This window comes from Vulpes vulpes, chromosome 5 (assembly GCF_048418805.1).
Source record: "Vulpes vulpes isolate BD-2025 chromosome 5, VulVul3, whole genome shotgun sequence".
Taxonomy (NCBI): domain Eukaryota; kingdom Metazoa; phylum Chordata; class Mammalia; order Carnivora; family Canidae; genus Vulpes; species Vulpes vulpes.
Window position 1 is genome coordinate 53,937,249 of NC_132784.1, and position 16,288 is coordinate 53,953,536.

At 41.0% G+C, this 16,288-nt stretch overlaps 1 protein-coding gene across 5 annotated transcripts in view; it reads right to left on the reverse strand.

Annotated features, from left to right (window-relative positions):
- Positions 1 to 1,986: 1,986 nt before the first annotated feature.
- The window catches only part of FBXO15 (F-box protein 15), a 47,585-nt gene continuing 33,283 nt past the window's right edge, over positions 1,987 to 16,288 (reverse strand). For 3 of the 5 annotated variants that reach the window (XM_025997745.2, XM_025997744.2, XM_025997743.2), the window contains 2 exons: positions 9,439 to 9,563; positions 1,987 to 2,356 (listed from right to left, as the gene is read on the reverse strand). In XM_025997745.2, coding sequence (XP_025853530.2) covers positions 2,090 to 2,356; positions 9,439 to 9,563 — 392 coding nt within the window. In that variant the 3' untranslated portion in view covers positions 1,987 to 2,089. The remainder of the gene's footprint in view (positions 2,357 to 9,438; positions 9,564 to 16,288) is intronic. The other 2 variants (XM_072758116.1, XM_025997746.2) reach the window with 1 other exon arrangement.

The following is a 16,288-nucleotide window of genomic DNA, read 5'->3' on the forward strand; positions in this document are numbered from 1 at the left end:
TGTGTATTTGGTATCATGCAAGAGAGGAGGTGGCTGGAGTAGAAAAGCTGTATTTTTATCTACCTTAAGTCAATAGATGTCTAAAACTGACAAATCCAGAAACAGCCACAAAGGAGTATTATTTAGAAATATGGGGGCAAATCTAAGAAGAAACAGCCCTAAAAAGCTGAATATTATCCCAGACCCAGGTAAGAGCAGGTGAGGGCAGGGCTGAGTCTTCTGGCACCATTTGGTGCTGTGTGGTGTGCACACCGCGCTCTGATGAGACACTCACAAACGCCATGGCTCCGTGAATGCCTTCCTTGGCCTCATTTCCCCTTCCCCCAGAACTGCCCAAAGTCAACTCAGATGTGAAGGGCTCCCAAGCTCATCCTTCTTGGGATGGATGCTTCCTTCATGCTCCCAAAGCTCCTGGTATATTCCTTATAATAATTGGTTGATTCAACAAATACTATTATGAGACTGACATCCTGTTAGATGCTAGAGACAGAGGAAACAGGACAGCAGATACACACGTATTCAATTCAATGTGGACAAGAGTTATAACGAGATGCCCCGGCCTGAGTTTCCCCACTGTACTGTCATCACAGGACTACTTTGCTTCTCATTCCATCCAGGTATTGCTCACCTGGGAGTAAAGAGAAGAGTGCTCTGCTCTGTCTCAGGCTCTGCTGCACCTCCGACATTTCCAGGACACCTATACCCTCTACCGTTTAACTCAATGAGTTCCAGGTGTCACCACACACTTTCCAATTCTATCCTGCAAGTGACATGTGGCTTCTCCCGACACCTGGTCCTCTTCATGACTCAAGCCACTGCCTCCACATTCCCCCAGATGGGGCAGGTGCTGTACACCCTTCTGGTGGTGCCACAAAATAACATCGTCCTTGCTCTTCACTCTGACCCAGGTTTCAGATTTCTCCCTTCCCAGGGCTCTGGCCCAAGGCCCCAGAGGTCAGGATGGCAGGGACAGCTTCAGGGCAGGAGTCCTTTGTATGGTCACATTTTTTTGGCTAAGAACCTAATATCTGTCCCAGATCTTTTATTGCTGTCTTCAAGCAGCTCACACAGACCCTTCCCTCAAGAGAGACAGCTGACCAGATAGCTCAGGATGAGAACAGAAAAGAGAGAGGAGGGGACCACTCTCCATGCCCCACCCCCCATGGCAGGAGGAGCAACATGGCATTTCAGAAATCACTTCTGAGAGTAACCTTAAGTGGGAGATAAAAACATGATCAAAAAATAATCTATACAACATAAAACTAATTTAGAACCAAATCTCTAAAAGAACCACATATGCTTCGATACATGTTATCCCTATATGAAGCCCAAGTATCTGTCAGTTCTCTTAAAACACTTGTGCAGAGGATGTGCTCACCACTAACTCATCCATCTTGGTCTCCACTTTTGTCAAGCTGGGAGTCTTCACTGCATTCGTATCACACTTTGCTCTTTTAAGCAGTAACAGTTGCTTCTGATGATTTCAGATACATCTTACCTTGTGAGGTAGGCACCTGTCTCCTTTAGTTTCATTAAATAATAATGCAGCTGCTGAATGCCATGAATACAGCACTTTCTCATTTTAACAGATACCATGAAGTTCATATTTAAATACACTTTTGCATTTTGGGTTCTAGCCAATAAAGAAAAAAAAAAAACCTTCTACCCATACAACACACACACACACACACACAGTGATCGCACACATGTGCACCTACATACACACGTGGGCACACACATACACATGCATGGAGTGATCACATACACATACACATACACACATACACACAGTGATCCCATGATCACATGCTTAAGCAGAATTCCTTGTCTTTTAAATTCTAAGGGCAGAAGTATCTTTTTTCTTATTTTATATGAATTTTCATTGGGATTTGCTATTTCATGTTTTTAAAATTTAACTTAAATTCTCTGAACATAAACTTTAAAATGGCCCAGGGATCATAATTTCTAATGTGAAAGAAGAAAGCATCAAACAGATAACTGCTTTATTTCAATTTCCAACACCAAGAACAAAACCAGTTAGTTCAAAATAAACAAACAGCAGCAATATTTTGCCACCCCCAGGCAATACTTAGTATGCTGTCCCAAACCAGTGGTTTATTTTTGCTATCTTCAGGTAAAGGACCAGGCTCACGATGAAGTATTCTTCTGTCTCTTTGATCCACACCAGCTCCACGTGCACTTTGCCTTCCGAGTCCACATAGTCAACACAGTAAGTCTGTCCCAAGAAGTTAGGGCCATCAGAGGGTACAGAAGATCTCATGCAAACAGGGGAACTGAGACACCAAAAGGGTTTCCCATATTCGTCCAAAAGAGTTATGTCCATTATAGAACAACTCTACAAAATAAACATAAATATTCATAAGTGAAAGGACAAAAGGGCCAACTGGACCTGATTTACAAGTTTAAGTAATAGATGTATAAATGTATAAATTAAGCCTCGTCATGAAGGTTGAAGTGAAAGAGGAGGGAGGAGAGAAGAGAGAGCAGAATTACACAAGGCAAGGCCCACACCAAGACTGTGAGAGCAAGAAGTTCTGAAAGTCTCAGGAATTGGGTGCTGGGGGGCAACAGGGTCATGAGGGTGGCAGGTTGGCTGCCCCTCCTCACCTCCACCTGTGCCAATAAACGCACGTCCGATACACAAAAGAGCAATAAAACGGGGTGGGGAGGCAGCGAGAACAGCACGGGAATGATGGTGATTGTTACATGCCAGTGAAGAGGTGCTAAGAGCCCTCAACTGTCGGTTGTAGTAACTCATAGGGCAGAGAGGGAAGAAGTACTGACACTGAGCAGAATCTGGTATCTGGAGGTGAGGGTGAGGGAGAAGGGGGTGCTAACCTCCTATTCCCTCCCCCACTGCTGCAGAAGAGCAGGGTCTGGGGAGAAGTACCAGCTGCATCTCAAGTGCCACGGGGACCTGAATCAGAGGGAGATGCTGATAGTGATTATTGTTAATGAGCTATAGTTTTAAATTTATTTTCTAATTGTGGGAAGACACATGCAACAAAACTTTGCCATTGTAACCATCTTTAAGCGTACAGCTTAGGGCATTACGCACATTTACACTGCTGTGTGGCCATCAGCATCACCTACCCCCAGAGCTCTTTTCATCTTGCAAGACCGACACTCTGGAACCTATGAAACGATAACTGCCCCTCCTTGCATCTCCCCAGCCCCTGAGAACAACCATTCTCCTCAATGCCTCTGTAAACTGGTACCTTGTATGGTACCTCATACAAGTGGAATCCTACAGTATTTGACCTTTTGTGTCTGGCTTATTTCACTTAACATAATGCCCTCAAGGTTCACCCATGCTGTAGCATGTGCTAGAATCTCCTTCCAGGAGACAACATTCCATGGTATTTGGACACCAAGTTGTGGCTACCCATGCACCTGCCGGGGGACACCTGGGTTTCTTCCATCTTTGGGCTACTGTGAATGCTGCTGCTATGAAATGAACATGAGTGTATCACATTAGCTATATTTTTTTAACATGTTCTATTTGTCAGATGCTAATCCAAGCATTTACATCTACTACTTTATTTAATACTCAAGAATTAACTATATATCTCAAGAAATTATGAAGTAGTATCAAGGCTAAAATCTTGGCTCATTTTTTGCCATGACTTGTGCCCTGTGTTAGTGTTTTATTAATTGGAATTTAAAGCTTACTCTTAGATATCAGCATAAAATGAACCTATCAATATCAACCTAATTATAGATACAGGTATTATAGATACCTACATAGAGAAATATATAAAATATTATAGGTGTCAGCATAAACATTGCTTTCAGAGATCTATACACAATCAAATATGGCCAAGAGCACTCACCATTTGGACTAAATGAGTCCTGACTCCAAAAAATGTTTTTCATAGGGAAATTTAAGAAATACAAACATTCCAAAAGTCAAAAACAAACAAATAACTTGAGATGGTCTAGTAAATGAGTGATGTGAAGTGGTTCCCACCTCTGGAGGAGACCTGAGTGAAGACACGGCGAACACGAAACATCCTCAGCCCTGACAGTGGAAAGAGCAGACCACATGAGGTGGGGGCCACCCAGCAGGGCAGCCTGAGGAGCCCAACACTAGACCTTGCTTCCAATGCCTCTCCAGGTCCTGGAACAGTACACATCAGCCCAATGAGAGCCCATTCCACCACACCCTCTGTTTCTAGCAGAGCAGGGACCACAGTTCACAGACCACGGAGGAGGGCTCATGGGGGCTGAGAACAGAGGGACCAAAGCCATTCCGGGGGGTTAAAATGTGTCTCTGTGCTCAGGCAGCAGGAGTCCTTTGGGAATAAATAGCTACCTTTATGGCCATTTGATGAAGGAAGCTCCGTGGCTTCCATGTCATGCCCAAGATAATACATCCAGTCAGCAGTCCTGTGGACCCACGCCTTTCTTTACCCCAGGGCTCTTCATTATCTTAACTACTGGTTTAGCAGTCTCTTGGTTTTGTTACTTTAAACCTCATCAAAATCCAACAGCACAGACACAGTGGCTAGAACCATGAGCAAGGAGGAGACCATGGAGGAGAAGGTGACACCCTGGGCTGCCCCAACATTCCAGAGGGAGGTGGAGAAGGAAATTCAGGAGGAGCAGTCAAGAGGTTTAAGAACTCTTCCACAAGGATGCCACTCGCAAGCCCTGCACTCCTCAGCAAATGGCTTACTCTGGCTGCATTCAGCCCCTCAGCTGCCAGACAGAGTTGTGTCTGCACAAGGCAGCTCCTTCTCCATTTGGTCCCTTCTCCATAAGAAATCACTTCCATCCTGGGGGCCGGGGCAAGGAGAGAGGAGAGGTATTTTAGACACCCCCCAACCTTCCCCCACTCACGTTCTGCCTTTTTCCTCAAGAGAAATATGTTTCCAACTACCCTTCCCTAAATCAATCTCTTTCAGCACAAAGTTCTAGAAACATGCACACCTATGCAGTAGGCAGAACTCACCTTCCCTAAGGGAGTAAGTCTGTTCTTCTTACCTACCCCTCACTGACCAATGAACTCTGCAGAGTCCAAGGGCAAGGAGTGGGGCGTTGGGCTCCTCCCAAGGTGCTTACTCCTGGAATCACCCAGGTCACTGCAGCACCACCAGCAAACCTGCTAGGGCATCTTTCCTGGGGGGAGGGAGGGCACAGCCACCACTGCACACTGAACTGTGACACACCCATCAGCAGACTTCACTTGCATAAAGCACAACCACAGTTATACTAAAATATCTAGCTTGGATTACAACCGATACCAAGCTCCACATAGATTTAGAAGTAATGTTAAAATAACACAAAAAAATGCCAAAGAAGGCATGAAAGGACCAAGCACTAGGAACAGGTATAAGAAAAGCCTTACCAAAGGAAACTCCACCAACCAGCACTTCTGATAGGAATGGAGAGAAGGCAGAGCAGGAGAGTGTTTCATTTTGAATTACACTGAATTCTACTGAAGACTGCAGCGGGGCGACTACCCTGGCTACTCAAAACGAGTTTATAAAACAGCATGGCAACCAGTTATAGAGCAGCTGGCCTGTGTGGACTCATAGCCAACAGCAGCCACTGCAGGCATCTCTAAAATGTATTTGAGATCATAATCTGACTTTTAAAAAGTAAAAAAAATACTGATCAGTTTTTAACGTGATTTTTTAAAAATGCTTAAGGTTGAGTAATCCCCCGTATAAAATGATGAGTTGCTGACGCTGGACTCTAGGCATCAGGCTACAGATAGATACATATGATTTGAATGGCCTCAGTGGCAGCAAGCGTTAGCTTGACAGCCCTCACACTCCTCTGATGGAAAGAAATCCTCTGGCGACAATACACCAGGAGGACCTCAGCTCCCGACCGGTGAGACCACACACCACATCAAATACCACAGTGCAACAGCAGCTCCTCCATCTGTCATTATCATGATCATTCATAGCGCTTCTTTGCTTTCTGGCCTGGACCCAGAATCACTGATGTGGGTGACACTTTCAAACCGACCTGTCCCTGATGGTGTGAACAACAGTGTCAGGAGGCTCCATCCGGGACACTACTTATACAATCTCCACAACAAATAGGAGATTTAGCTTTTTGGCTTTTAATAGTTATGTATATATAAGAAACTTTTTCTTACCATTTACCCTCATTTATGAAATATTTTTAACTCTAGAGCAATTTCTTAACACATGTTTTAGAGTTTCACTATAGTTACACTGATCAGATGCTTGAGGGAAATTCCTGATCTGTGCAGCAAACAGAAGGGACAGGACATCACTTACCTCCACTTTTTTTCTTGAAAAACTCTGAGGACATCTCAGTCTTAACTACCAAACCCCAAATCATGAACCGCAGGCCCACAGGGGAGGGTCAGCTGTGCAGCCCCGCTCCACCTCCTCCCAAAGCCCAGCTGGGAGAGGGAACTGCAGGGAAAAAGTGTGTGGGGACAGGCAGTTCATGCCTGACTTCAAGGACCCACAGCCCCATTTGCAGATCAAGCTACTCTGTAGGAAACCTGCACACATGAGTCACGTTGGTCAAGCGACCTATAGAATCACTGCCTGGAGCTCATTCTGAAGCTGCACCTTCAGCTTCTGGTTGCTGTAAAAAATCTGTCCCTGTATTTGCAGCAAAAATGCTATTTAGGATGGTCTGTTACACAGCTTAGTCTACCTGACATAAAGTCCCACCAGAGGCTGTGTGTGAGAGCTGGGATAAAGCTTTGTTTCTTTGTAGAATTACTACACTTCCCTCCCCCTGCTCTCATCCTGCTCCAAATAACAAAAAAACACAGAACAAATGACATCATTTTTATAATCACATGGACACATTAAGTCTTTCATATCTGTATTCTACCTTTCTTGGACCTCAAGGTCTACTCTGGCTTTAACATTTTATTTTAGTGCATATTTTTATAAGACCCATTGAAAAACACAAGTCTGTGCTCTTAAAGATGTGAAACAATATTCTTATGTATATGATAAAAATAATCTGTACCAAAATTAAAATATTTGTTTACAAATAACTAGAATCAATAAAGCAGTTCATTGTTATCAAATAGCAAATGGCTCAAGAGATAATACTTAATGATAATTAACTGATTTTAACAGTCAATGATAGCACTGCTCTCAGTCTCAATCATCATTGGTAACTATTCTCACAAGGTGTCTATACTTGTATGGTGGAATAAAGTTACTCAAGATAGATCCCACGGGCTCACCAGGAATATGTAAATCCTGATGGAGAACAAAATAAAGATGGAGAACAAGAACCCCAGCATCCATGGGCACAAGATCCCAGAAGAAAACAGAACTGTTTCAAGGACTCTCACCCTCCTCCACCTCTTCTTCCCTCTGTCCATGCCAACTCCCAAACACTAAATAAACTCTCCCATCCATAATTTTTGGTGAGGTACAAACTGATATAACTGTTCAAGGAAGGGTTTCAAGGAAATATCTGTATCCTGGTATAAGAGCAATTAAGATGTTGAGTAACTGCTACTTGTTTGATCCAACCTAGAGCTCTACTTCTTCTCCACAACACAGACAGAGGGGCTTCATGGGAGGGCAGAGGCACAGAAATGCTGCTGCATGCTACCCACTGCTCCTGCTCCCCCACACTCAACAAAAAACACGAGGTACTCAACAAGTACCTGTTGAATGAATCAATCAGCTGTCAACAGCTAAGAGAATATGCACATATCTTTAGACATGAGAACAGTAAAACTAGGACTCTAAAAGCAGTGTCAGAAATATACACTGACAACCCAGGGCAATTTACACATTTAATGCAATCCCTATCAAAATACCATGGACTTTCTTCAGAGAGTTAGAACAAACTATTTTAAGATTTGTGTGGAATCAGAAAAGACCCCGAATAGCCAGGGGAATTTTAAAAAAGAAAACCATAGCTGGGGGCATCATGATGCCAGATTTCAGGTCGTACTACACAGCTGTGGTCATCAAGACAGTGTGGTACTGGCACAAAAACAGACACATAGATCAATGGAACAGAATAGAGAATCCAGAAGTGGACCCTCAACTTTATGGTCAACTAATATTCTACAAAGGAGGAAAGACTATCCACTGGAAGAAAGACAGTCTCTTCAATAAATGGTGCTGGGAAAATTGGACAGCCACATGCAGAAGAATGAAACTAGACCACTCTCTTGCTCCATACACAAAGATAAACTCAAAATGGATGAAAGATCTAAATGTGAGACAAGATTCCATCAAAATCCTAGAGGAGAACACAGGCAACACCCTTTTTGAACTCAGCCACAGTAACTTCTTGCAAGATACATCCACAAAGGCAAAAGAAACAAAAGCAAAAATGAACTATTGGGACTTCATCAAGATAAGAAGCTTTTGCACAGCAAAGGATACAGTCAACAAAACTAAAAGGCAACCTACAGAATGGGAGAAGATATTTGCAAATGACGTATCAGATAAAGGGCTAGTTTCCAAGATCTATAAAGAACTTATTAAACTCAACACCAAAGAAACAGACAATCAAATCATGAAATGGGCAAAAGAAAAGAACAGAAATTTCACAGAAGAAGACATAGACATGGCCAACACACACATGAGAAAATGCTCTGCATCACTTGCCATCAGGGAAATACAAATCAAAACCACAATGAGATATCACCTCATACCAGTGAGAATGGGGAAAATTAACAAGGCAGGAAACCACAAATGTTGGAGAGGATGCGGAGAAAAGGGAACCCTCTTACACTGTTGGTGGGAATGTGAACTGGTGCAGCCACTCTGGAAAACTGTGTGGAGGTTCCCCAAAGAGTTAAAAATAGACCTGCCCTACGACCCAGCAATTGCACTGCTGGGGATTTACCCCAAAGATGCAGATGCAATGAAACGCCGGGACACCTGCACCCCGATGTTTCTAGCAGCAATGTCCACAATAGCCAAACTGTGGAAGGAGCCTCGGTGTCCATCGAAAGATGAATGGATAAAGAGATGTGGTCTATGTATACAACGGAATATTACTCAGCCATTAGAAATGACAAATACCCACCATTTGCTTCAACATGGATGGAACTGGAGGGTATTATGCTGAATGAAATAAGTCAATCGGAGAAGGACAGACATTGTATGGTCTCATTCATTTGGGGAATATAGATAATAGTGAAAGGGAATAGAAGGGAAGGGAGAAGAAATAGGTAGGAAATATCAGAATGGGAGACAGAACATGAAGACTCCTAACTCTGGGAAACGAACTAGGGGTGGTGAAGGGGAGGAGGGTAGGGGGTGGGGGTGAATGGGTGATGGGCACTGAGGGGGGCACTTGACAGGATGAGCACTGGGTGTTATTCTGTATGTTGGCAAATTGAACACCAATAAAAAATAAATTTATTATTAAAGAAAAAAGAAATATACAAAGACAGAAATCAGGTTCCATTAAGAAAATAAAACAACAAATTACCTTTATGCAGCCACTGAAAAGATCAGTTCTCCAAGAAAGGCCAACTTTTCCAATAAGAGGTAGGTGTTCTGTGTTATTTTTAAAACGTACAACAACAAGCTTCACATATCCATTTTCAATGGATCCTGAAAAGATTTAAGATTTTTAAAATTATGATCCTGAAAAGATTTTAAGATTTTTAAAATTACGATATGCGAATGCAGGACAAGTCAAGAGTCCTTAGGCTTGCTGCTTCCTAGAGAATGCCTCATATGGCCAAGTCCTGGATGCAGGCATCTGGCTTGAGGCTGGTAGCATAGCTGTTCTCCAGAGACAGAGAAACAAGTGCATATGCTGGAAACATGATCTCAAAAGTGAGTGGGGGGAGATGCCTGGGGTGAACCTGGAGGTTACATGTCACTGATGGAGGCCAATGTTGCTAAGGAGGCTGAAGTTCTGATTTGATTAAGCTAACAGCAATCATGGTACGGAGCCTCTAAGAGAGCAGATGCCAGAGTGGCCCAGACATTAAACAGAAGGGAACAAGGAGGGCAATGTTCATAGGAATGAGGAGTTTGAGAGCAGGGGAGTATGGAAGAGACAAGAAGCCCTGCACACACATCTTTCACATGCTTACTAGTAGGCAGAAATCCATGCCCATGCTACCAACAGCATGAGACCAGAGGCCTCGCCCCTCCTCTGATTAGCTAACCGTGGACTAAGGGGAACATAGCCATTGGCAAGGGCTCATCCCAACCCAGGCACACAAATCCACTTTCCAAGGCCCTTATGCATAGAGAGCCTATGCATGCACTGCCGAGCTTCCTGTGATGATGAGCTTCACGCATTTACCCTGAAACATGACCACCATGCAGGACAACATAAGAGCTCCTCCATTTGGATGTAAGCTCTCTTCAGAGAGAGACACCTCAACAAAGGTAAGAGGTGAGTCACGCAGGGGAAAGAAGAAGGGGACAGAAAAAGGTTCCTTGACCTTAGGTGAGTTATTTCAAGGGACAAAGTAGAGCCAAAGCCCTACCCTAAGAATTCTACACAGTGTCATCTGAAGCACAGTCTCAGGCCACTTTGCCAGCAGCCTCTTCGGGGACACGTAATGAGCCCCTTGGAGCTTTCCAGCCCCACAGGAGGGCACTGTGAGGCCTTCAGTACCAAGGACAGGGACAGCCCACAGGTCCCCTCCTGCTGAGTAATTAGCAACAACAGTGCAGCTTCTCTCCTCCTCTCCCCTGCTGCAGGAATGAATGCCAAAAGACACTGACCCTTCCCAGGCAACAGCTCCACTGTCACCTCTGCAGGGCTCAATGGAAGCATGGAGGAAATGTGTGAAAAGCCAAGCCTCAGAGGAGACACAGTAATGACATTCTGAATGGACCAGATGTGGCTCTGCTCTGCTCTATATTACTGCACAGCCATGTGCAAAATCAAGAGAGACCTCCAACCGGCTGGCATGTGTGCTGGCAGCCAGACGATGCCATACAAAAACCACGAGTTCATTTTCCATGTGGCTTGTCCTCAGGACACCGCAGAAAATGGACCCCAAAGTACAACAGCCAATAACATCTCAATGGCAATTGTCTAAGCTAATAAACATGAAATCTCTGTGGAAGCAAAAAGACTATTGTTATTTTATTACCAAATGTTCTCCCATTTTAAGAACAACTTTAACATTTGCAGTATCTTGAAAGGTCCGAACTCCTTCTGCTTGTATCTCTAAAAGAAAAAGGCTATTTAAGCTTACCCTACATTTAAACAATCTGCACATATGTTCTATGTTAAATATATAAAATAGGCAATATTCTTGAGTACTTACTGTACACCAACCATTGTGTTAAGCACTTTATAGTAGCTTAAAAGACTAGAATATCTTAAAATCCTACTATAAATTAGGTATTATAGTTTTCTGAATTCACAGATGAGAGAAATATACAGAGAGATTAAGAGTACCTTGCCCAAGGTCATGCCACTGGTAAGTGACAGAGACATGATTTAAACAGTATGTGTCTATTATAATAGATTAATATAATATAGAATTATATAATAAATTAAAACATACACAAAAGGAGGAAACATAATTACTTATTTGCTTAAATACTAAAAATTTATAATACTTAATAAACATATATTATATAGCATGTAATATTTTAAATTCTCATAAAGTTCTGCTTTCATATTACTGCCAATAGAGAAAAATCTATAAATCAGCAGACAATATATGCTGGAGAATCATTTATGGCTCCCCCAAATTTGTGTCAATTCCTCCATTGTGAGTCTCATGCTTACTCACCTCCCCTCCTCAACCTTCCTAGAACTAAGTCATAAGTGGCCTGGGTTCCTTCACTTGAGCTAATATACCCCTACTGAGTTCCTCCGTTGCTTCAACCAGTCAGAATAAATTCTGGTAACTCCAGCTCTAACCTACAAAGCATAAGGCCATCCCCAAAATGCAGAGAAATTAAATTCAAGGCTCACTGCCCTTGGCTTCCAGTGACATTCACTTACAAGCATGGCTTTTAGTCATGATAGGCTTCATTCCAAACCCTGCCCAGCCATTTACTAGCTAGCTGTGTAACCACATTCAAGCTCTAAGCTAAGTGAGATAAGGACACGAATAGAAAGTATTTTATAAGGCTTTGTGAAGATTAATGGAACTAATAATATATATTAACATTACAGTATAGATTAATACATCTCCCAGGCTAAATATGCTAAGCACCTTACATGCATTACGTCAACATTATTCCTCTATCTAAAGAGCCAAGCCTACTGCCAAGCAGAAGGTGGATATGTACCATGTACATGGATTACAAGACTCAATAATTATAAATGCATCTATTTACCCAAATGATCTATAGATTTAATGTAATCGTAATCATAAACCCAGCAGGAATTTAATAATTTATAAAGAATCAATATAGAAAAATAAGTAAATAATAAAATTTGACAACCTGATTCTAAAATTCAAATGGAAATAGGACCTAAAAGAGCCATACAATCTTAAGAAGAAAAAAAGTTGACTTCAAGACTTACCATAGAGGTACAGCAATCAAGACAGCGTGTTATCACTCTAAGACATACAGATAGATCAACAGAACAGAATAGATGGATCTAAATACCTACCAACACTTTTATAAACAATTGAATTTTGACAACGACATCAAAATAATTCAATGAGAAACAATGTCTTTTCACAAAAAAAAAACCTTACTATCCATATGGAAAAACAGAATGAACCTCAGCCCTTACCTTACACTTAACACAAAAATTAATTAGGGATGGATCATAGACCTAAATGTAAGGGTTAAAACCATAATACAATCAGAAGAAAGAACATCTCTATAACTTGGAATAGGAAAAGTTTTTAAACCCCCCAAAAAAAGTACGAAATAAAAAAAACTAATAAATTAGATTTGATCAAAATGAGCGACTCCTAATCATGAAAAGATACTATTAAGCGGCAAGAATATACAATGGGGAAAGGATGATCTCTTCAATGAATAGTGTTGGGAACATGGGACAGCCACACAGAAAGAAAAAAAAAAGAAATTGGCCCACTATCTTACACCATACACAAAAATTAACTCGAAATGGATTAAGACTTGAATGTAAGACCAGAAGCCATAAAAATCCTAGAAAAAAAAAAAAAACATAAACTCCTTGACTAAGTCAACAAAAGCAAAAGTAAATAAATGGGACTATGTCAAACTAAAAAGTTTCTGCACAGCAAAGGAAACCATCAACAAAGTGAAAAGATAACCTACTGAATGCGAGAAAATATCTGCAAATAATATAGTCAATAAGGGATTGATATATAAAATATATAAAGAATCCATAAAACTCAATATCAAAAGAAAATCCAATTAAAAAGGGACAGAGAATCTAAATAGACCTCTTCCCAAAGAAGACATAGAGATGGCCAACAGACACATGAAAAGATGCTTAACATAAATCATCATAAGAGAATGTAAATCAAAACCAACTGAGATATCTCCTCACTCCTGTCAGAATGGCTATTATTGAAAAGCAAAATAGGAAATAACAAGTATTAGTGAGGATGTGGAGAAAAGGGAGCCCTCACTGTCAGTGGTAATTAACTGCACTAATTTATACTTTCCACTATGGAAAATAGTATAGATGTTCCTCAAAAATCCTTTTTAAAAACTACTACATGATCCAGCAATTCCACTTCTGGGTATTTGTCCAAAGGAAATATAATCACTATGTCAAAAAAAAACCTCTGCATCTTCATGTTCACTGCCGTACTATTTACAATAGGGCATGGAAACAACCCAAGTGTCCATCAATGGATGAATGGAAAAATATGTAATACACATGTAAAAAATCATATCAAAAAATATGTAACACACATACAAACACACTAAAGGAATATTATTCAGCTACAAAAAAGGAAATCCTTCATTTGCAACAACATGGATAGACCTAAAGGACATTATGTTAAGTGAGCTAATCCAGACACAGAAAGTAATATAATGTTATACATCAATTATACTTCAATAAAAAAATGTTTTAAAAATACCATTAAGGAAATTAATAAGCCAGCCACAGATTGGGATGAGATATTTTGTAGAACATTTATCTATCAAAGGACTAGTATTCAGAATACATAAAGAATTCCTATAATTCAGGAACAGATAAGTCATTATTTTTAAAAGTTGGAAAGATTAGTAGACACTTCAAAAAGAAGATATGAAAATGGCCAAGAGGCACATGAAAAGGCGCTCACCACTACTGGCCATTAGGGAGATGCAAATCAAAGCCTTGATGATCGATCCTACTCCCACACGACAGAACAACTAAAATTTAAAAGACTAATAACATCAAACGTCGACTGGGATATAAAGCAACCAGAACACTCATACAACACTGGTGGGAGTAGAAAATGTACAAACAATCTAAAAAAATATTTTGGCCATTTCTTATACATAGAATTTTCTTATACATAAAAATGATAATTTTTAATACATAAACCTCCTACAAAACCAACGATTCCAGTACTAGGTATTTTGGCAAGAGAAATAAAAAAACTTATGTCCACAAAAAAAAGACTTTCACAAGAGTTCTGTAATAGCCTTATTCATAAGTGCCCCAAACAGGAAACAACACAAATCCCCTGTCCATCAATAGGAAAACAGGTAAGCAAATTGTGGCATATTCATTCAGTGAAATAGTACTCATCAATAAATAGGAATGACTAGCAATACTTGCAACAGTATAAATGAAACTCAAGGCATTTCGCTGAAAGAATCTGGACACAAAAGAGTACATCCTGTATGATCCCACTGATATAAAGTTGTAGAACAAGCAAAACTAATCTATGGTGAAAAAAATCAGAAAATTATATGTGGGAGTTCTTGTATTATTTTTGTAATTTCTCTACATTGGAAATTCCATCAAAATAAGATGTTACTAAAAAAGTAACATTCAATAGACGTTAGCTGTTAGCAGCTATATCAACCTTCCTCTGAAGACCCCCTTCTGCTTATTACAACTAGCTGCTCTTTTCCTATCCAACCCATAACCCTGGAAATGCGCAAATCTGTGTCCTCAGATCGTCTTCCTCTTCCCTGAGGGAATATAGTCCCTCAAAACTTCAAAATTCACCTCTATGGCTAATAGCACCTTCCAGCCTACGCTAATCTCTTCCTTTTCTAACCCTTGCTAACATTAATGTTCTAACACCTGAACATTTAATTATACTGGATTGTTTCTGCATATTCAAGGTTTCCTAAAATAATCTACAGTCTTTAAGAAAAAAGGTCATGTCTTCTACGGCATGATTAATGGCACTACTAATAACATTCCTCATTTCTTAGCTATGATTAGAATTCATTTTTTTTTTTTGCCCCATAAATAGAACCCAGAAAAGGCAGGAAGTAAAAGAAGGTTCAGAGAGAGGACTACTGACTGGGTTGACTGAATGATTTTCCCAAGGCAGACAGGAAAGGGGCTTACATCACAGTAGTGCTGTCTGAGGCAGGAAAGGCAACAGGAGCCCACTGCACACATCACCCTGAGGAGCAGGCACTAAGTAAGGTGGGGCCCAAAAGCACCACCTGAGAGACTGCCGGAGGAACAAGAACACGTGAACACAGTGACACACCAGTGACACAGACATGTGGATGGGACATCAGTACACAATTCTCAGGTGAGAGTATTTAAGAAGAAAGAAGACCCTACAAACTCAAAAATATTTGCCGCCAAGTATTAACAGTTTAAAGCTGCAGAGACACCAACACTATAAAGGAATAACTGAGAACAAGACAGAAAAGTCATCAGACTCTAATGATCAAATTGAATAGGCTCTCAGACAAGAAAACCTTGAGTACTTCCCCCTCTTTCCTTGTTCAGCATCTTATATTAGATAAGGTAAACACAGAGCTTCTCTCTTTTTCTCAGTTGATTATTTTCAGATACTTCCATTGCTTTCCAAACCCCTGATACACATGAAATTTAAGTAGCTAAGAATAGACACAGATCACGGACTATGAAAAGAGAGGTCATCTCTGAATGTGAGGAGGATCAGAACTTTCTCCCTGGTTTCACTCGTTGTACTGGCAGCATGAGTGAAATGAACTGGAGCTGTGTTGGAAGGATACTGGAAAAGGAGAACTTTCAAATCTGTAGGACAACATCCCTCCCAAATCCTGAATTGATGAGTGTGGCAACATCAGTAAAATCCCCTAAGTCTTTGAGCCACAGACCCTCCACTTCTCTCAACCAGCAAGAACCCTAACAGGCTACATTTGCTGCTGGTACTGTTCCTGGTACTGCTGACAATAAACTTGATTTTCAACAGGATAAAGTATGTACCTAGACTCTTAAAAAGCTCAGT